The sequence below is a fragment of the Colletotrichum costaricense genome (genome assembly GCF_030867565.1).
Source record: "Colletotrichum costaricense strain IMI 309622 chromosome Unknown Scaffold_5.1, whole genome shotgun sequence".
Classification (NCBI taxonomy): Eukaryota; Fungi; Ascomycota; class Sordariomycetes; order Glomerellales; family Glomerellaceae; genus Colletotrichum; species Colletotrichum costaricense.
Window position 1 is genome coordinate 1,499,349 of NW_026848234.1, and position 20,975 is coordinate 1,520,323.

Below are 20,975 nucleotides of genomic sequence, written 5' to 3' on the forward strand. Positions count from 1 at the left end.
GACAGGAATGACAAGGCCACGGACTTCATCCGCGTCTGGCACACTTTGCGGGTTTGATGATCTCTGAATATCACGCAATAGAAACGCCGACGTCACCTAAAGTGTCCATGCCTCCCATGTGGCCATGTCCAGTTCATGGCACTGCATACAGTTCACGAGTGAGACCAGCAGTTTCTCTGCCGTCTGCAATCGCAAAGTCGGTCTCCTCAGTACTCGACATTCACTTCTTGTCGTTGTGGAGTGCGATCATCCACCTCACCGAACACGACCATCCGTACTCCGTACAGTCTAACAGAACGGCGCCCTGGCTTTTCAGGTGGCCCGTAAGCCACACCATCCAAGGGCTAAGGCGAGATGCGACCACCACTTCGGCACCTGCAGCACTATTACTTGGATGCCGTTGCAACAACCCTCGGCATCCTTGACCCAGATCGACCATCCATCTGATTGCCCGCTAATTAAATGCGACATGCCTTGTCATGACATGGCCCTAACTAGCACGTAAACAAGAGTTCCGGGCCCCCGGCTTGTCAAGCATGCCCTGGACTAACAGCCTAGTGGCACTTCTCCCTTCGCTTGATGGCCCACTCACCACTATTCAACTCCCCTGACATCCGCCCGAGAATGGCTACTCGTTTGACAGCATACAATTTTGTCACTCGCCAGCCTGGTCCGAACGGCGCGTTTAGAGGTTCCCGTCCATCCAAGACACATCCGCCCGTGGATTCCGCTTGATCGGCTGGCCAAATTCGCGCTGCCGAAGCTTCTCAACGGCACGGGCCAGTACCGCGGCGTCTGTCTACAGTTCTGCGTTACACATGCTGGTTGAGGTACCTCCGCCACCATTCCATGGAGAGAAGTGTTGGCTTGAGCCAGACCTTGCGAGCCTCTTTTACTTCATGCAGGTAAGAAAAGATCCCTTGGAGAACACGTCAAACCTGCTTTGGGGCCTCGAGAATCCTGCACATTGGAGCAGCCTAAGCAAAGCTGAGCTGGATGAATTGGGAAAACGCTTGATTACCCCAGGCCTTACTCAACAGCTGAGCCACTTAGCAGAGGGATTCTATACACGCATATGCACGGATCATAGAAGACCAAATGTCTCTCTCTTTGATGATTCTCTCTGTTTCTGCAATCCCCGCTGCCCATATTTCCGTCTAGCTCGTCGCTGCCTCTCGCTTCGACCGGACCATCCTAGCTCGTTGTATACCCTGTCGCCAGCCTGAGCTGTGTTTCTTCTTCCTGCTAACTAAGCTTCAACGGCTGGTGTCACTCAACTAGGTGTCACTCAACTACATTCTTAACGAAATCTTTCAAGTCATCTCAGACGGAGCATGAAGTACCTCAGTGAGCCCAGCTCTACTACTTTGGTGCAACAAAGCTGGCGTCCTCACAGCAAAAAGGTTTCAAGGTTTCCCCAATACCGCTGGCCCAGAGCCTCAGTATCTCATCCAAGTCCAGTAATGAGTTTAAGTGCTACTCGTGTTGTACAACCCATATTGGTGGCTCAAGTTACTCGATGCCAGGCGCCCAAGAAATACTGCATTTCAATGCAGCTAGCGAAGTTGTGCATTCCAACAGAGACAATCACCTTGTTTGACGGCTTACGGCTAATCAGCAATCGACGCTGAACATTAATACTAGTGGAGGCGTCAACATTCAGAAATACGGTCAGCTTGATACTCCCCCTGGACACCGCCTAGTTTGAGTGCCGAGCCCGACATATCCAGCTTCCTGACGATCCTGGCGAAGTTACCTAAAGGCTCCTCTTTCAAGGCAACAACATCTTGTGGAAAGTACCCAGACGCAGATGCAACGCAGAGGCTGATGCACACCTCAGCATCGTGCATGCGCCCTAGACGGAAATATTGCTGAGCGCGCCGCCTAGCGGCCAAGCCTTGCCTCGTGAGTGGATGGATGGGGAGCATCCCGCCCCTAGCGTCTATCATTCACCGAGCCTTGCAGGAACCCCTGGTCCCCATCCTCACCACTGTGGCTGACGACAAAGAGAAGTTGGTCCATTCAACACTCAGCTTACTTGGATTGCCTGTTGCTTATCGATGCCATACCACAGCGGGGAGAGCGTCCAGCTGACGGCCTCATTGCTTAACGGCCCTGGGGTTGCAGGGCATTGATTGACGCAGCCAAAGGATGATGGCCAATACCTATGGATCGGAGGGCTGGCTGACAATTCTCAAGGTGCTACGTCGGAGCAATGAGACTGCTGACCACCAGTGGCGCCTAGTGTCTTGGATCAATATGGAAAATTGTCGCCTGATTCAGTCGATCGCCCGACCTCTGAGCGGCGCTTCTTGGAGTCTCCGCGCCGATGAGCAACCTCCGACCGGATCGCCGACTTCATGACCCGTAAATGTGGGGATATCGGGGCAACCACCGGAGGACCCGCTCTCAGGTCCGAGTCCTCGATGGTTCGGTGTTTAACAATTGAATGTTGAGAAAGCCCGAGAGCCCTGCAGTGCTTTCAACTAAGGCATCATTTGGTAAGTCATTCGCGACACGGCAATACGGCACTTTTAGGATTCCGAATTCCCGCTTCCAGGGCCCGAATTTTCCATCCGAAAACTTGGTCACCGCAAGGGACTCTCCACGGCTCCGTGCTTCTTAACTAAAGGTAACCAGTCCGACGGGATACGCGGGGACAGTACTAATCTCAATTGTCTGCAGACAATGATGTTGGCTGCTGTCAACATCCCCAAGGCATTTCGACCGTTGCTCTGACACCCGGCAAACCACGAGGCTGGGTCTCCTCGGCGCGCTTTGATCACAACACACACTCTGTGCTTCAACAGCCTAGTCTGCTTTTTCGACACTAAACCACCCCACAAAGTCAGGTTTCCCGAATAATCTGAAACCGGTTCCTTCCAGCGTTCGCTCGGTCACTAGCTTGCGTAACACGATGTCTGGTCCCCACCGCCGCTGCCCTTGCTTCTGCCCTGTTCACTTTGACGTCTCTTGGAAAATCGTATATTTTCTCTTATTCGATACTCAATAAAAGCCGGTCCACGGTGACGGGACCTCGTCGTCGCCGCGACGACGGATCACGGGATGACTCGGTGGTGGCGCCGAGACCTATGGTGGAAGGTCGATGAGCGGGCGAGCATGCGGGCGGCCTAGTGCGCCCCCCCCCCCCCTCGAACACGAGGTCTTGGTTGACCGTGCTTCAGAAAAGAACTTCATTCTTTCCCTTTTTGTGAAATAAGGTGTCCCAGGGGGCTAGTCACGGTCGACAGCTACGTGGTGTCAATTAGGGTGCAGCTGGAATCCTTGATGCGGAACCTCGAAGTTGCGAGGAGAATTAAACCAGAGATAACATCTCAGGTGCCTCCGCGGGAACTCAATTGAATTGACAATCAGCTCTCTCGAAAGCAAGCATGAGAACACTGAGATCTAAGGAGTCTCTGCCAAATGAAGCCTCCGTATTTCAGACTCGAGAAGCTGGTAGACCAACCTGCCCAGTATTAAAGCCCACGTAGATTCTTGCATTTTGATATTCTACCAAGGCAGACTTCGATTTATATTGACTCCCTTCTGATTCTCCGCTACTTATTGAGATCAGTTTTTCGAAGCAATGCGCAAATTATTCTCAGTCCCTCACAATATCTTCCACAGTTCACTCGTCAAGAACTCAAATCCTTGCCGGAGACATGTTAATCCTGGGCAGGATGTGAACCAAGGCGGGGCAAAGAAAGTTCCTAACTCTCACAACTTGATTACAGAATGGAACACCCACTCTTCACATTGGTTTTGTATCCCCTTGACAACTGGAAGCATGTGAAGAGTACAACACCTCAATCTCAGCCTCGGGTATACAGACATTTCATCCGGCGAAAGCGATGAATCGCAACGCTATCATCTGAACTTCTTCCACAATTCGCTATATTGCTTCCAAATCACTTCTGTTGGAAAGAGCTCAGAATCCTATTAACTCTTAATATGGAAGAAGGTGAGGGGTGACCTTGCCTCAGAGGCTTGCACTCAAAGAGCCCAAGCGTTTCTCTCTTTCGTCTCAATTTTGCTCTTGATCGCGACGTGTCGTCCCCCCGACGGAGCTCCGTTATTCAAAAACCTCGTCGGTCAGATTTTATGCTAGATTGGTATCACCCGGGGTTTTTGGGAATGAGTTCAAGAGCTTTGGGTGATTATTGCCTTGATATGGTGATGAGGGGGCCGCGGTCGAATTGTTTGTTCGGTCTCTTCTTGACCCCATTCCATGAGTGTGAAATCCTCCCGCTCCGATCGAATGGCTCTACCTTGTCATCTAATCAGAGATTTAGATCGAGAGAATCTACTCGACGATAGGGTGACGATGAGATAGCACGACAGAGTCAATGGGATAAAGTAGGTTTCCCTTGAATATCACGTTAGATCAAGACCTTTGGCAAATTCAATACGAGCACTAGGGATTTCCTTTTTATGTTAATCTCAGGGGGTGCGCCCCAACTGGCAAGTAATGAGCACAGCTTTTGACTATCGAGTAAGGTTGGTTGTACGAAAGATTGCCACGGCCAGCTCTCCCGTCATTACCTAGAGTAGGAGGGATCAGTTTTTTGGTGCCTCTGAATTCATCCGACGATTATTAGTCGTCTCCATCGCCAGACTCTTCTCTCGAATCTTAGTCATGTAGTCGGACGAATTCCTTCCAGAGCTTAGGTCCGGGAGTTGAGCGACAGCGATGAGAAAGAAAGAAAGTGAATTCAGCTATGAGAAGAGACCTTTAATTGCCCGGAGGATCATAACGAGTTGTTCGCAGTTTCAAAAACGTAAAGTTTGGCTCATGTTGTTACTTGCCCGATTTCCAGTGGTCACGTTGCCAGTCTATCGGCGTAAGATGCAGAATACAAGGGCCACAGCGCCTCTTTCTAAAGGCGCATTGAGAGCAAGCTCGAATAGCTGGACCCGTCAGTCTGTATTTTGTGCAAAGCTCTACCCCTCTCCGGACTTGATTCAGGTTGGTCAAAGTTGATTCCTAACTCGTAGTGACTGGATGAAAGCTCAGCGAGACGGATTCAAAAAGAGATCTCAGCTATTTTCAGGTTGCAATCTCATCTCTATTCCTTGATATGTCGAGTTGGTTGAGTTGGTGGCAATCAGGATGTGAGACAGCCGATTGCGTCGTACACAGGACCTGTGATCATCCCATCCCTCAACCCGTATATCCCGCCTTTCTCACTTTTTCTCATTCCACTGAAATATACTGATGAAATCTCTTCTGTCCCTACTCATCATCAAGTCCCAGTTGTGCAGTGGGGTTGTCGCCCACCATAGTCGTTGTGAGAGGGGCTTCAACCACAACATCCCCGATAGTCTAGTGGTGAGGATATCTGCTTGTCATCGAATTTCCGACGATTCGCAGGGGACCGGGGTTCAATTCCCCGTCGAGGAGTCTTTATTTTGCCCTGTAAGACCTATTTTTGTGTTGTCGTGAAGAGAGAGTGGTGGTGATGAGTTTTGGGTGGTTGTGGTGTGAGTTATGAGTTGTGGACGCCGCTGTCGCGACATGCGGCACAGGTTGCGCTAAATGAAACATAAGAAGGCGCACCGGGTTTGAAAGTACCCAAATGTCTCTTTAGAAGTTTCTAGCTCTTTCCTTGCTTTCGAAATCTTAGTTGGCCTGCATGGCATTCTCTGGGGTATAGGTGTCGGTTTCTCGGCTGTGAAGGGCGGCAGGTATTAGAAGAGGAGGTGGAAGTTGACCTTGTATAACACGGTGCGTCACTTTCAGTCATATCAGCAGTGAAGGCTGATCAACGACACTCTGCGGCCGAATAGAACCATGTCGCCGGGATGCCGTTGAACTGGTGCATGGTAAAGCCCGTAAGAGCAGGACAATTCTGGGATGCATTCATAGGCTTGCTTATCCAATTTAGAGAATCTAGGTGACTTTCTCCGTAGCTTCACGTAAGGAGACCTGAGAGTCATGAGCGTTGCGCATTTAAAGAACGTCGCGGCAAGAATGCATGCGCACGGCATGGGGACTTCGTGATGATTGTCGATTCACGCAGCCTGCTCTGAATCATGCTTCCAAAACAAGTGCGATTCGTTTTATTGAGAAGAAGATACGCTATGGATATGAATGTGAATTGCGCTCCGATTGTCTCTCTCCTAACAATAGCAATCGCAGTCGGCGCCGTTCGCCATCCATCTTCCACTAGCCGTGCGACACTACGTTCAACGTCAGAAGAATGCTCTCTAAATCACACACAACCCGGGGTAGAGTCATTTTTGTAAGGAGGAATTTGGCGCAAGAACTTACCTTGTTGCTGCACAACTTGTAGCAGCCATCCTGATCCGTGGGACTACAGTTCGACACCCACTAACATCGCCAATTAGCATCAAATGTTTCGCGCGCACACGAGACAGAAGGCTAGATGAGCCTAGCCCTAAGAGAAGTCCTTCTTTGGCAGGACAGTTGCCTCGAGGTTACTTGGATCGGAGGACTCACGTTCTTGTCAAACGCTGTGCCGCACTTCTGGAGACGCAAGATGGCGTTGACGCCGCAGAGCTGCATCGCAGCGAGAAGGAATACGAGGAAGAAACGCATTTTTATGAGGGGTTGTTGAAATTTGTGAATAGAGATGGAGAGTACGTTGGGAGTAGCAGGCTGAAATGGAAAGAGACTCTTGATGACTTGAAGCAGACTTTCTGACGCGCTTGCTTCCTTAAGCTTATATGTAAAGTACCAACCTTCCCAACGACACTCCTCTCATTTGGTTCATCCTACTCCTATGACCCAGATCCCCTAGATGATCAGTCTATTAAACCTTCATTAGCGTCAAGAGCGTAGGCGAAAGTTGCCCACGGTTCCATGCAACAGGCCTACAGAATAAAAAAATTATGAACCTGACTCGTCAATCAATCAATTAGACTTGCCAACTCGGCAGTCCTCTCTACTTTATTCGAACCACGCAGGTTTATAACACCGCGTACGTAAATGGGGCGATCTCCTCAGCCTTAGGCCGGCAGCCTAGCCATTTCATTCTATTTGCTATCGGGCTTCTCCGTGCTTTTGGCTTGGCATTGATCGGTCTCGCATTCTTAGTAGTTTGCGAGAAAACTCAAAAAATATTCGCACCTGGACAGGACCCGGGAGAGGCCTGGGCAACCCCCCGGGTTTCCGCCCGGACCGGGGACTACGGCGGGGAAAGCGGGGCGGAAGCGAGTCATCTTTGGTCGAGGGAAAGAGTCTCAGCGAGGAGCGATGTGATTTTTGGCTGATCAAGCTTTGGTCCTTTAGAGAAGTATCCTAGGCGAAGTATTGCTGAAGGACACTGGTCTCTCCTTTCCACTTGAAGTTTTCGGCGTCCACGATTCTAATGAGAGATTTCGGCCAACGACAGGAGGTTATGGAAGATTTTCGGTTTCGTCATAGCTCAGGTACATATCTTAAAAGGTAAGCTCTACGCTGGCATCGTTCTGAAGTCGACATCTCTCAGCGTTTCGTACGCAGTATGTGCTAGCATACGACTGATGTAGATCTTGACGTAGCTAGCCGGGCTTAGTTCTCCTTGTAAGTCCGACCTTCTGACTATAATCTACAGTCTCCTGGCCTCATTCGATATTTACGACTCGTTAGTTCGTGTCCGATACGTATCACATGCCGAATACATTCTCAACTAGAAATGCTGACAAGAAGGTGGGTGTATCGGCTATACTAAGCATCCTGACTTAACCCTTTATATGAGTGCCTCGTCGCTTTAGTACAACAGCTACAGTCGAAGTGAACTGCCTACCGAGAGGAGGATCCGGATCCTCGCTGACCAGCTGTCTATCCAAAATGATCGTCGTACCTTCTCTAGGGCGTCAACTCTTATTTAAGAACAGACTTGGCTACGCCATCCAAGCTGCCTAGCCTATATCTTGCCATACGGGTACACTAATCTCATAGTCGCCTTTACGGTACGAGTTTCCGCACGACAACTGGCGCAGTTCTTTCGGCATTTGGAGCAGGCCTCATGTTCAAGATGCTGCTTGCTACCTTTGGAAAGTCACTTGTGGTGGCGCTTGTTCTACTCTATACATGTCCGCATAACCACACCCATACCATCCTTAACTAATTATCGTCGTCAGAAGCGTACGTATTCGTCCACGACGATATATTGAACATATAATAACCAGGACGATTCGAAAGAACTAAGCTTTGTTAGGTAGCGTCATATGAAGACCATGTATTCATTACAGATGATACAAGTGATGAAAGGGAACTAGAGCTCTGAGAGAGCAATGCCTTGGCCTGGCCATGGAGAAAGTTTAGACGTTATCAAAACAGAACACCTCTCACAAAGAGGAATTGCCACAAAGTGCTGTGCCGCCCGAGCAGATGTGTATCATGCATACAGAGCCTTTCTATGACTTGTACCAAAGGCCTTTTATACCATCAAATCCCAGTCGAACAGTCTGCTGTCAGGCTCATTGAAGCAACAATGCACAAGTCAGTCAAAGACCGCTCGCATGCCCATCAACAAAGAGGTCCGACGATATTATCTTTCCCGACAACGCTCCGCGTCAGAAGATGCCCGGGACTATCAGGAGTTTGACATCTGGATCTTCAGGTAATCTACCTACCTCCCCTTCCATACCAAGACCTTACGGAATCGACTCCGATCTGTTGTAGCCTCCCTCTCTGCAGCCTTTTTCAAAGTTTGCACCGACGCTAGGCTCAGGCCCAACTCTGCTGGTTCTCCATCTCATCACCTGAGGAGACCTCGATGCCTCACGCAGACCGAATATCAAACCATCGTATAGGAGTCGTCCCGCACATGATCGAAACCGGGCATCCGAGAAGGAGATTGGGAAAACGGTGGCACCAATCACGTAGAAGAACTCATGCAACGGGATTAAGCTTCAAGCACCCAAAACAGTTTTCTTATCATCTTCGCTCGCCAACGCGCTATCGTCGACCACCTCTTGAATGAAAAAATCACCATCATAATCCAGAAGAAGAACTCGAATAGGAGGGAAGTAAAGGGGTAGGGCTGAACAACCCGCTCGAAAACGCCTGGGAGCCGCTTCTGCGCTTCACTTTTCTAAAACACCATGAGCCTCGCCATCCGTCTCTACCCAGCAAAAATCTCCTCCAACCCGTTCCACGTCCCCTTGGACCTCTCCTCCCAATATGAGTCCTTACCCGTCCTCAGCTTCCACACCTCCTCGCCCTCCGGGCCCTGACCGACCTTGACAAACCACTTGGGCTTATGCTCCTCGCCCTTCTCCTCCAGCACCCGACGCCGGGCGCGCTGCGCCTCCTCCAGCTTCACCTTCCACTCCTCAGCCTGGTCGAGATCGCCCTTCTCGGCCAGACGCTGGTCCGGTCGGAGTCGGCTGTCTGTCGGGGGTAGCCTGCCCTTCTCAATCTCCGTCACCTCGTTGAGGGCCGCGGCGAAAGTGGTCATTCCGTAGGTATTGGCCGCATTGTCAACGAGCTTGCCGACGCTCCAGATCTCCCGGCCCGCCCCTTTGCCGGCTTCGACGACGCGGAGGCCGTTGGTCCACGTGCCGGAGAGGCTGCTGCCGGTGTGTACCCCGTCCGGTCCATATGTCTCAACCTGAACATCTTCGCCTCGTCCGCCAAACATTCCCTTGCTCCTGAACTCGACCGAGGCCTTGGCTCCAGAAGAATCGTTGCAGATCTGCATGACACCAACCGGCTCCACGTACTTTTCTCCCATTACCACGTTGCGCAAGAACATTGTGGCATGCGTCCAGGAATACAGCTCGTCCGTGCCATCTGGGAGTCGAAGCGCGACACGAACGCGGCCTTCCGTAGTAATTTCGGCACTCTTGCCCCAGAACTTCTGCGACGGCGCGGGGGACTGGCTGAAGGACCAGCTGGCAGAGTCGGCCTGCATGGCGAGTCTGACGGGACGATGGCAAACCTTTTCAACCAGCAACCGGAAACCTCCGGGTACTTCCTGCTCGGTTCGCAGCATTTCATATGTCTCGCCCAGAAGGGGGTTGAAGGGTTTCCGAATAGCGCGTTCCTTTGCGCGGCCAGTGCTGAATTGCGACACTGCGAATGCCGTAATGTATAGGAGACGTTCCTTGGCCTCCTTCTGCTGAGCAGCTTGGTCAAGCAGCTGGGCGTATTCCAGCTGTTCTGCAACGCGCTGAAGTAGTGAGATAGGTTCGTTCGCGGATACGGGCATACTGATCGTGCTAAGATCCTTGCCAACATTCTTCCGCACAAATGCAATCAGACTAGGAGGCTGCACCAAAGCCGGCGGAACCTTGGTTCGTCTCTCAACGGAGATATCTACCGGTAACGGCGACAAGCTCTTGGGCTTCGCTGGGTAGCAATCGGTGTCCTCGGAGCCTATAGCCTCATCCTCCTGGGCCGAAGAGATGGAGGAAGAGTCACTCAAACGTTCATCCGCCTCCGAGTCTGGGCTTTCATCTTCGCTCTGGGCAATCCTGACGATCTGCGAGCTTGTCTCACCGGCTTCTGCGTCGAAGAACTCTTCCGTCGACACTGTCTCCATACTTCTTCTAGAGGGTGCTGCAGAAAGTGGAGCGGGAGATCGTCGGCGCTTGCTGTTCACAATCAAGGTTGTAAACTCAGACACAACGGAATCGAGATCGTTGAGGAGTGCCGCACAATGCTCTTGTGTGCTCTTTTCTTCATGGACAGACGATTTTGACTTTGACTTTGAGTGGCGGGGTCCATTTGCACTGATAGTTGTCGTGACAGTACCCGGAGAAGGAACAGCAAGAGCAGCAGCGGCGGCGGCATGATGCGCTTGGGGCGTGGATGCTGTCGGTGTAGCGTTACTTGACTTGCGCTTCCAGAATGGGCGCCTTTGCGGCTGTTCTGTCGCTGTGGGAGGTGTGAAGTAGCTGTCCGGTTCCTCACCCAAGGTGCCTGGTGACAAGAATGTCGAAGCAGCCATGCTAAGAGGCCTTTGGTTTGACATGTCCTTGACCAGGCGACGAAGAGCGTCCCTGGTGCCGACCATGCGACTCACTAGGGTCTCGACCTGCTGCCATTCGCGATCTTCCTCCAAGCTTGACTGCGTAGGCTTCAAATGTGTCGTGTTGACCCTCAGCGGCGTTGTTCTGGGGTTGAGTGTGTTGGGTTGCTGCTCCTCCACGCCCCTCGCCGCACGACTCGCCTTCTCCAAGGCCTTGGCCCAATCGTTGAATTCCTTGGCGTTGGACGCTCGCAGATGCCAGATCTCGGCGCCCGAGTCAATGTTAATTTCCCTACGGCGCTCATCGGCTGCGATGGCAGCAAGGCTAAGAGGAATGGCACCGCGGAGGGCAGACGAGTTGCGGTTGTAGTAATACGAGAGGGTGCAGGAGGAATAATCCAGCGAGAAGAATCTGCGCGCATAACCCTGGCCCTTCTTCCTCCGTCTCTTGTGCAGAATTCCTGTATGGTAGTTGGCATTTCCATCGCTGCGGCCGGAGGCTGACGTCGGACGTCCCGCGGCAACGTGGCTATGGAGGCTGTCTTGAGAGGCAGATGTGACGGCGCTCATCTGAGGCAAACTCGTCTTGCTGGTGTTCGCATTCGCTCCGGCCTGCAAGTTCGGGAAGTTCTGGGCTGTAGTCTGAGGCGGTGCACCAGTCGGGTAGGTGAGGAGGACGAAGGTAGCCGTCTTGGAGATCTGCTTCGAAAAGGTGTTGTCGAACACCAAGCCGAACATGCCGCCCTGGCCCTTTGGCACATCCCACGTACCGGTCGATACCTTATCCGCATCGCATTTCCCATGCCATTTTATGGGTATGAATCCCTTGTTGGCGAGCTGCTCTTCGGCTGTGCTCGAATCCCTCCTAGCAAATGGTTTCTTGGGCTCGGCGACGCCAGAGGTAAAAGATCCGGGGGCGGCGGCATCGTCGTTCTGATTCGTAATGAGGCCGGCGGCGCCAGCTCCGGGGTGCTTCACGATTCCAAAGTTACTGCCTCGGCGACTGATAAGCACGTGTCGGAATTGGAGACGCAGAAGAGGAGAGATGTAGAAGGGGGGGGGGGGGGGGGGGGGGGGGGGGGGGCGGGGGGGGGGGGGGGGGCTACTGCTCCGACGGTGACGGGGGGGGAGAGGGAGGGGGGGGGGGGGGGGGGGGGGGGGGGGGGGGGGGGGGGGGGGGGGGGGGGGGGGGGGGGGGTAAGGGATTGAGGTACGCACATGGACTTTTTGTGTGGTTGGACGCTCCAAGATATTGTGTGGCCTTCGTCGACTTTGACCCATCGCACGATGTAGGACTATTTGGAGAAAGCTATCAGCATCGAGAGGAGAAGCATGAAGATGCGCCGCTGCCTGTGGTCAAGGGCGTTGGCGGAGGGGGAAGGGGAAGGCCGGGGACAGTGACGACTCACGTACCTTGCTATGGATCTCCAACTGCTCAATGCCCGCCATTTTTGCGGGTTGGAATAGGAGCTTGAGCTGTGGGTTGGTTTTCGCAAAGGAATTCGAAATTGAGTGCCCGATTACGTTCTCGTTCCAGTGCAGGTCGCAAGGTTATTGAAGGGGCATGGTGTGGATGGCAAAGGAGATTTGGAAATAATTCAATGGGATGAGAGGGAGAGAAGAGAGATGGGTGCTGCGGGAGAAACAAATGTCACCCCTGGTCAGAGGTAGGTAGGTAGAGCTGCTGCAGCATGTCAAAGTGGGTGAGCTCCCCCCCAGGTACGGGCCTAATAAGGTCGTGTACGGAGTACGGGTACATAAAGTACGCGGAACGGGCCTGAGAGCACCGCGGACATGGCCCACCAGCACGGGCAACTAGGTACCTTATTGGGGTGAGATGTCTTTTTTGGACAACTCACTCAGTGGCCCACGTCCCAAGACTACCCAGCCACACATCGTACCTCGTACCTCGCACCTCACCCGCACCACCACGACTTTTCACAGGCGCGCGAATTCAGGTATACCCTGGCCGCCGAACGGTTGGTTGGGGGCGGGACGTCATTCGGAAAAAGACAGCGAGGCTTGTGACTGGCTGGCCCTGACAACAAACGGGCTGTGCGGTTGTGCCGGCATGCCAAGTTACAAGTAAGCCGCGGACGGCCGCGCGGGCGAAAGCAGAGTGGCAGGTGCCCGGTCGGTGGAGGACGAGAGTCCCGACGTCGTGGCTGGGCTGTTTTACGCTAACCAATGCGGCGGGGGACCGTTGTGCTGGTAAGGCAAACCTGATGGAACTTGAATGTATGTCAAGCATGTGCCAGCTGGGAGCTAGGTAATTTTTCTGTAGGTAGATCAAGTACCAATAGGCGGACGCTCCGTACAAAGTATACACCAAGCGGTAGCCAACATAACAGACACGATGCGATACGGCAACCCGCGTATGTGTGTAAGTATACTAGCTACGGATAACATAGCCTATTCCGAACGAATCCTCTGCCTAGGTGTAAGTCCAACGCCCGCACAACGTACCTTAGAATAGCAGAGCCATCTTTCCGCCCGTTAATCGCTCGGATTCTCAGCCTTATCGACCAACCCGAGATTGCCATTCCGGGGAGCCGAAATTTACGATTCAAAATAGCTCAGAACAACAGGAAATTGTCGTAACTCCTACGATATTCAAAATCACCTCGCAAGTTCTGGGTCACTGGGTGCGCAGAACATGTGCAGAACCGACTTTTCGTATCCCACCGCCACGGAAGTTTCTTGCAGTCACAACCCGACGTCATATTGCGCAAGAACAGAGCGTTGAAACGGTCGCATGATAGACCCCGAGCTGCGAGCTGAGGACCTTGAATTAGGGAATGGCGGCAGGTCGGCAATCGCGGATGAGCATCTGCTGACTTGAGCTGATTGGCCGGGTGAGCCGCACTTCATCTACCAGACACAATAATACACAGTGGCATCCCCGAACCACCCTGGCTCGGCCTCGTCGGATAGCTATCAGTCTGCCATGCTGACTACCTACCCTTGATGGTATTGCGTTGGCACAGTATGGGTATGAATCCTGAACAGGTGAGACATCCGTAGGCCGAGGGAGAAGAGCGAAGCACATAGGCAGAGGCATCGGCAGACGAGTCTCGATACGAAAACTGTCAAGGCGAGGGATGAGGTCAGACAGCATCTCATGCTACCTAATAGCCGTTATGAGCCGGTGGCACAAGGCAACGTGCAGCAGCTGAAACGATCGCTACGATCTGGCAGCAGCACCACAGCGTTGGAAACGGGATCAGCGAGTGGCACTCGAGCAGGTGCAGTTGACCGAGTTGATCAATCGACAAAGTGTGAATGACAGCAGCAAAAAGAAAGACTTTCAAGTTCACAGACGGCCTCTCCTATTCAATAGGCGCATCAAAGCTGTGTGATATCGTCGGGCGTGCCATGAGTATCTACGTAGTAGGTACGTACATTGCGCTCGGCAGCACCCGGACCCGCGGCACCACCGGATCAATGTCGGGCCCTTCTGAGCAGGCTGGGCTTCACTGGCCCGTGACGGGAACCAATGGCCCAAGATGACGACGGGAGGTGAGCCGGGGCCGTAATTCGCGGATAGCCGAGCGTGGAGGGGCCCCGAACCCACTTCCACGCGTTCCTCCCACGATGCCAGTCCAACCAAGTACCACCCAGCACCCAGCACCCAGCACCAGGGACCAGCACCGACCCCTCTGATATTATTGTGATATTATTTATTTTTATTTGTTTTCCTTCGCCGCTCACTCTCCCAGTCTCTCCCGCCTCCCACAGGATGACTACGTAGGAAGTGGCAGGCTTCTTTGTCCAGACCCATCACCACCTAGCCTGCGCCCCTGAGCCCCCCCTCCACAAGCCCAAGGTCCATTGGCACTATCCTCTTTGGGCTAGACGGCCGACTCCCTCCACCTCTGGGCCTTTCTTTCCCCTCTTGCTGCTGGGCTTGCTGCTTGCTGCTTGCACCTGTATGCTATCCGGTGCTTCTTTGCAGGTTGATCGTCTCTCCTTTTTTCCTGAGTCGCGCACTATTACTTACGAAAAGGCTCACAAGGTCTTACCAAGACACACACATCATTTTGGGCAGCACATGTGGAGCATCCCATCGTCTTTGATTGCTGAGGGCATTCTTTTGTTGCTCCATTGCGCCGCCGAGGCCATCTAAAACAATTCGATCCCAAAGTCGACAAACGGCCATTTCTTCTTGCTCCCTTCTCGGATGCAGCCTGGTCCGCCGCCATCAGCAATCCCATTCATTCCGTCTCGCTCTCCGACGCTGGTGTCCGTCTTCCTCAGCCTCCTCTACGCATGATTGAGGCCATGTTTGTCGTCGCGTTTCCCTTTCCACCTTCGACATCGGGCTCCCTCTTCCCCAGTGCATAATTTTCATGGTACACCTTGTTTCTTAATACCCCTTCCTAAAACCCATCTTTCCGCCCAATTACCTGCCGCCGCCCGCCCCTGGTTGGCCCGAAGAGAACCCCTCGATCTGCCTTCCGATCTGGACGACCCGCGCCTTGTCCAACCCAAACTTGTTTCCTACGAAACCGCCAAACCACCAAACCGCGCCCCGACGACACACGCTGCCGCCAACGTCGACCGTTGCACACAGTACCCTACCCGACCATGGCCGGTGTCCTGAGCAAGCGCCAGCAGGCGCGTAACGAAAAGGTCCTTCACGATCTGGTCCAGTCCGTACCGGGGAACAACTTGTGCGCCGACTGCCAGGCGCGGAACCCAGGTAAGTGCAACTGTGCTCCCTCTCCCGCCGCTCAGACCGTGGGCCAAAAACTGACAGTAGTTCGCAGCATGGGCCTCTTGGAGTGTAAGCGCGACTATTCTCCCTCATGCGCCCCCATCGATACGATTCTCATTCGATTGGGGCGGTCACTTTGACGAGCGAGACTGACGTGCGACTATAGCTGGGCGTGTTCCTTTGCATGAGATGTGCCGCTATCCATCGAAAGTTGGGAACTCATATCTCAAAGGTGAAATCCTTGAGCATGGACAGCTGGTCTAATGAACAAGTGGAGGTTTGTGCAAATGCATACCCCATGTCGAGATTTGTCGCCCCTGACCAAACCTTCGCAGAATATGAAAAAGGTCGGAAACGTTAGGTCCAACCAGATTTACAACCCCGATAACAAGAGACCTCCCGTTCCTGTCGATGCCGACGAAGCTGATTCCGCCATGGAACGATTTATCCGCACCAAATACATGAACAACATCCCCATCCCCACGAGGAAGCAACATTCGGGCCTTTCAGATGAAGGCGTTCCTCCGCCGCTACCACCAAAGTCGGGAGGAAAGTTTGGGTTCAGATCTGCCTCGTCAATCTTCCCGCTATCGTCTCGGCTGAGAAAGGATTCGTCATTGCGTAATACCATGTCGAGTCCCCGCGAGCCGCGAAGTCCCTCGCCCAGCGATCTGCCGAACAAGCCCTCCAAGGTGTTTGGCGCAAGCGTTTCGTACGAGCAGGAAGATACAGAAAGGAAATTGGCCAGTCTGAGGGACATGGGATTCTCCGATGGCCAGCGCAATGCTATGGTGTTGAAGGGCGTGAACGGAAACCTGGAGCGCGCAATTGAGACACTGGTGCGGTTAGGCGAGAGCGATAGACGGTCACCTTCTTTGACAGGGCCTCGTGAGAGCTCTTTGCGCGCGACACGCTCGCACGCGAACCTGTCAACGTCTAGTGGATTATCTGCACCGCATCAGACGTTCAGTGATCACCCCCAGTCGCCCTCGACAGCCTCGAGCAACAACCCCTTCGACATGCTGCCGCCGCAGCCGCAATCTTCCCAATCGACCGGCACGCTCCAGAACAAAAACCCCTACGCGAACAACCCCTTCGGAGCTCCCACGCAACAGCAGCAAGATATCGCCCAGGCTTTCGGCAGCATGTCCCTCGCTCCAGCGCAACCCCTATTTCCGCACCACACGGGCGGATTGCCGGCTTCCCAGCCGTTTGCTCAGCCTCAGCAAACGTACCAGCAGTCCATGACGCCTCCCATTCCGCAGCAGCATCAGCAGCAAAACTACAACCCCATGAGCTTTAATAGTAATATGACCTATCCCCAACCCATCCAGCCGCAGGCAACGGGCTACAACCCATTCCTCACGAACCAGGCGCAGCCTCAGCAGCAACAAAACCTTGCAGTCAACACAGGGCCATCGTCAAGCCCATATGCGAACAACCCGTTTACTCGATCTCCGACAAGAATCCAATCGCCTTCGCTAGGCCAGATACCCGAGCAGTCGCAATCGAACTTTTACATGGACTCTCCGCAGACGATGACACCACAGAGCAGCAACCCCTTCTTTGCACAACTAGGCTCGCAACCTACGGGGCAACAGCAGGTACCACAGCAGCAGCAGATGTACCAGCAACCATTTCAGCAAGAGCAGCCGGCGTTTGGGCAGCAGCAACAGAACCCCTATCAGCAGCAGCAACAAAACGTTTACCAGCAACCGGCTCAGCAATTGGTTCAGCAGCCGTTCCAGCAGCAACCGCAACACCCGTTTCAGCAACAGAAGATGCCGCAGCAACAATATCAGGCTCCTACGGCACAGGCTCAGTATCAACAGCAGCCCCTGCAACCTCAACGGCCCGACAAGGCTTCGATCTTGGCACTGTACAGCCAACCGCAGCTGGCACCTCAGCCCTTTGCACCCCAGACCCAGGCGCAGACGCCAGAGGTACACCCCGAAGTCGCAGCATCTCAGCAGCAGAGCCAAGACGCAGCGAGTGGGTCCATGGTAGCAGGAAGCAAGAACCCCTTTTTGATGAATGGCGGCGGCGGTGGTGGAGGCATGTCATCGCCGCCGCCGCCACCACAACAGGTGATGGCGGCTCCCGTAGCGAATACCGTCGGGCCGCGCAAGGCGGGTGTCAGTCGCGAGAGCATGGCATTTACGGATATGCAGTGGACGAACGGGCGACACAGCCCAGACGCGTTTGCCAGTCTAAGCGCGCGGCACATGTGAAAAGGCCTATAGGAGGGTGTCGCGGGGTCTTGATTCTTCTTGTAAATACATGCTTCTCTTTTGCTCTTCTTCGTTTTTTTGTAAGATAAAACTATCGATTCGAGACGATGTCCGAAATTTTTCGCATGCCACGATTTGCTCGTTTCTAGACTACCATGACCTGCGGAGGGTTCTCCCCTGCACGCGTATACCAAATTCGTTCTTTGTGTGTTTTGATATCGTTTTGACTTTGTGTGTCATCTGTTCTTTGTGCTATTTGAGTTACGTCCACCGACGTAGCTTTCTTTATGCGAAGAAAGACGCTTGCTGTCTAAACCCCCGCGGGGAAACTGACCGAGACCGAAAAGGACACGGCCGGGACTCGACGGGGTTACGCCGACCCGATGGGATGATGTGCCGAGATCGGAACCCTTGCGGCGGCGGTCTCTTATCGACTCCACACCAGACCTTATGCCGTAGTTCCGAGTATGTCGCTTTTCCGTGAGATTCCGGTAGGATTTCGCCGAAATCTCCCAAAAGTTCCGCTAAAGGACGCAAGGCCGAGGCCGATGATTCAAACGCCGCAACGGGGCGATGAGTCAAATCCCGGGAAGCCACAAAAACCTCGCCGGGTGCGCGCCAAGCTGTCTGTACCTTACACTTCTTAGCTCGAAAATACGATTTCTCGTTGCATGACCTACAAACCATTGATAGGCCATACTTGAGCTGTTGATTTACATTTCTTGTAGCTACTTCCAGGTTTTCTACAAACTTACTTACCCTCAACCCCGGATCCCCCCACACACTTTACCCCGACCAAGCTCACCACACAAAAATATGACATCCCCGTCCTTCCAAGCCCGGCTCCGCGGCGCCATCCCAGACGGGTCCGACCCCCCCACACTTCCATCCCGGGCCTCCCTCGCCGCCGCATCGGCTTCTCTACCCCGACGACCATCATCTCACAGCACGGGTGCCAGCACCGGTGCCAGCGCAAAGGGAGAGGAGAAAGACAATGATGGAACCTACCTCGCCCCCCTCGGCACCGAAGCAACCCTAACCCACATCCTGACGGACATCGTCCCCGCCCTCAACGGCCAGGCGCGCAGCGGACGGTACTACGGCTTCGTCACCGGCGGGACCCTCCCCGTCGCCGAGGCGGCTGACAATATCGTCTCGGCGCTGGATCAGAATGTGCAGGTGCATTTACCGGAGCAGACCGTCGCTACGGAGGTGGAGAGCGTTGCGTTGGGGATGCTTGCTGACGTGTTGGGGCTCGAGGACGGAAGCGGCGGCGGTGAAGGAGAGGAGGTATGGAAGGGGAAGACGTTCACCACCGGCGCGACGGCGAGTAACATCCTCGGCCTCGCGTGCGGGAGGGAATATGTGATTGCGAAACGGGGCGGGAAGGTAGGAGAGCAAGGGCTGTTGGGCGCGTGTGTGAGTGCCGGGGTGAAGGGGGTGAGGGTGTTGACGAGCATGGGGCACAGTTCGCTTTCCAAAGCGGCGAGTGTGGTGGGCGTCGGGAGAGCCAATGTTGCAGAGTTGCCGCTGAGCGCTGACGAACCGTGGAGGTTGGATTTGGAGGGTGTGGAGAGGGTGTTGCGGGAGGGAGAGGAGGATGGGGTGGTGAGTATCATTGCGGTGAGCGCGGGCGAGGTGAATACGGGGAGGTTCGCGACGGGGGGGAAGGGGGAGATGGAGAGGTTGAGGGGGTTGGCTGATCGGTTTGGGGCGTGGATTCATGTCGATGGTGGTGAGCTTTTTCCGTTGCTGTCTTTTTTCTTTGTGTGGGTTTGTAGTGAGAAGGTGGTGAGATTTTGCTGACGATTGTTGGTTTGACAGCTTTTGGCATCTTTGCGAGGGCTCTCGAGGCGAAGCCCGAGTTTGCAAAGATTCGAGAGATGGCTTCGGGGCTGGAACTCGCGGATAGCATCACCGTGGACGGACACAAACTTCTGAACGTGGTACGTTCGCATCAGGCACCCCTATAGACCTCTCCCCCCCCCCCCCTCTCCCTCTTCCTTTCGCGCTGTATGGAGTAAAACTGATGTCCTATGGAATATCAAGCCCTACGACTGCGGCATGTTCTTCTGCCGCATCCTCCCAACCCAAACAGCTGTCTTCACGAACCCAAACGCAGCCTACCTCTCCTCGGCCGGCGCCTCCGCCATCCCCTCACCCTTGAACATCGGCCTCGAGAACTCACGCCGCTTCCGGGCGTTACCGGCCTACGCCGTCCTCCGGTCCGAAGGGCGGAGAGGGCTGGCGGCGATCCTGGGCCGCATGGTTGTGCTTGCGCGGAAGTTGGCGGTGTGGATACGAGCTTCGAAGGCGTATGAGCTGCTTCCCGAGGGGGCATGGGATATCGAGGGGATGACGCATATGGTTGTGCTGTTTCGCGCGAGAGATGAGGGATTGAATGAGGAGCTTGTGGGGAGGATCAATGGCACGAGGGAGGTGTATGTTAGCGGGACGAGTTGGAAGGGGAGGAAGGCTGTAAGGGTTGCTGTTGGCAGTTGGAGGGTTGATGTTGAGAGGGATTTTGAGGTTGTGACGAGGGTTTTGGGGGATATTGCTAAGGCGTGGGCGAGGGAGTGAAGATAATCTCTTTTGCTGGTTATATGAGATGATATCAAGGTCGGTATTCATGTCAGTACGCGGTCAATGAGCTAGCATCCCTATAGATCTTGCAGGAAGGTGAGGGGATGGTACTTGGATCACTTCTCCTCCATCTCTGTCATAATGAGAAGTGGAAGGGGCAGGTGGTCGAGGGGTTAAGGAGGCGCCAGTGGAATCCGTTCTTTCGAGATCACTCTTCAACCTTCGCTACACTTTTGGTTCGACTCTCCACTGCTGACCTTTTTTCTTTCTGCCCCAAGGTGAACTGACCGCTTGGTTATTCGGTTAGTATAATACTATCTTCCCGTTTTATTCATGCCAGTATATACAGTCAATGACCCGCCGCCCATCCAATCTACCTGGAAAAAGAGGAGGCGGACGATATTCAGGTCACTTCTCTCCTCATCTGAACACAACCTGAAGTGAAAGGGGCAGGTGGCCGAGGGGCTAAGGGGGCGCCAGTGGAAACCGTTCTTCCTCGACCACCCTTCAACCAGAGGC

General features: G+C 53.8%; 5 protein-coding genes across 5 annotated transcripts; 2 read left to right on the forward strand and 3 right to left on the reverse strand.

The window, feature by feature from the left end:
• Positions 1–6,123: 6,123 nt before the first annotated feature.
• On the reverse strand, positions 6,124–6,562 carry CCOS01_05637 (uncharacterized protein; the record flags this gene model as incomplete). Its single annotated transcript, XM_060453814.1, has 3 exons — positions 6,124–6,183; positions 6,275–6,334; positions 6,464–6,562. 3 exons carry the CDS (start codon positions 6,560–6,562, stop codon positions 6,124–6,126), a joined length of 219 nt encoding a protein of 72 aa, XP_060315586.1.
• Positions 6,563–9,074: 2,512 nt separating this feature from the next.
• CCOS01_05638 (oxysterol-binding protein) lies at positions 9,075–12,374 on the reverse strand (the record flags this gene model as incomplete). The annotated part of the gene is made up of 3 exons (XM_060453815.1): positions 9,075–11,928; positions 12,144–12,220; positions 12,339–12,374. 3 exons carry the CDS (start codon positions 12,372–12,374, stop codon positions 9,075–9,077), a joined length of 2,967 nt encoding a protein of 988 aa, XP_060315587.1.
• A 1,342-nt stretch (positions 12,375–13,716) lies between these two features.
• CCOS01_05639 (uncharacterized protein) lies at positions 13,717–13,986 on the reverse strand (the record flags this gene model as incomplete). The annotated part of the gene is made up of 1 exon (XM_060453816.1): positions 13,717–13,986. One exon carries the CDS (start codon positions 13,984–13,986, stop codon positions 13,717–13,719), a length of 270 nt encoding a protein of 89 aa, XP_060315588.1.
• A 1,526-nt stretch (positions 13,987–15,512) lies between these two features.
• On the forward strand, positions 15,513–17,873 carry CCOS01_05640 (UBA/TS-N domain-containing protein; the record flags this gene model as incomplete). Its single annotated transcript, XM_060453817.1, has 4 exons — positions 15,513–15,627; positions 15,695–15,711; positions 15,809–15,919; positions 15,978–17,873. The coding sequence occupies 4 exons, from the start codon at positions 15,513–15,515 to the stop codon at positions 17,871–17,873; spliced, it is 2,139 nt and encodes a 712-aa protein (XP_060315589.1).
• Positions 17,874–18,689: 816 nt separating this feature from the next.
• On the forward strand, positions 18,690–20,453 carry CCOS01_05641 (pyridoxal-dependent decarboxylase; the record flags this gene model as incomplete). Its single annotated transcript, XM_060453818.1, has 3 exons — positions 18,690–19,608; positions 19,698–19,819; positions 19,923–20,453. 3 exons carry the CDS (start codon positions 18,690–18,692, stop codon positions 20,451–20,453), a joined length of 1,572 nt encoding a protein of 523 aa, XP_060315590.1.
• Between the last annotated feature and the right edge of the window lie 522 nt (positions 20,454–20,975).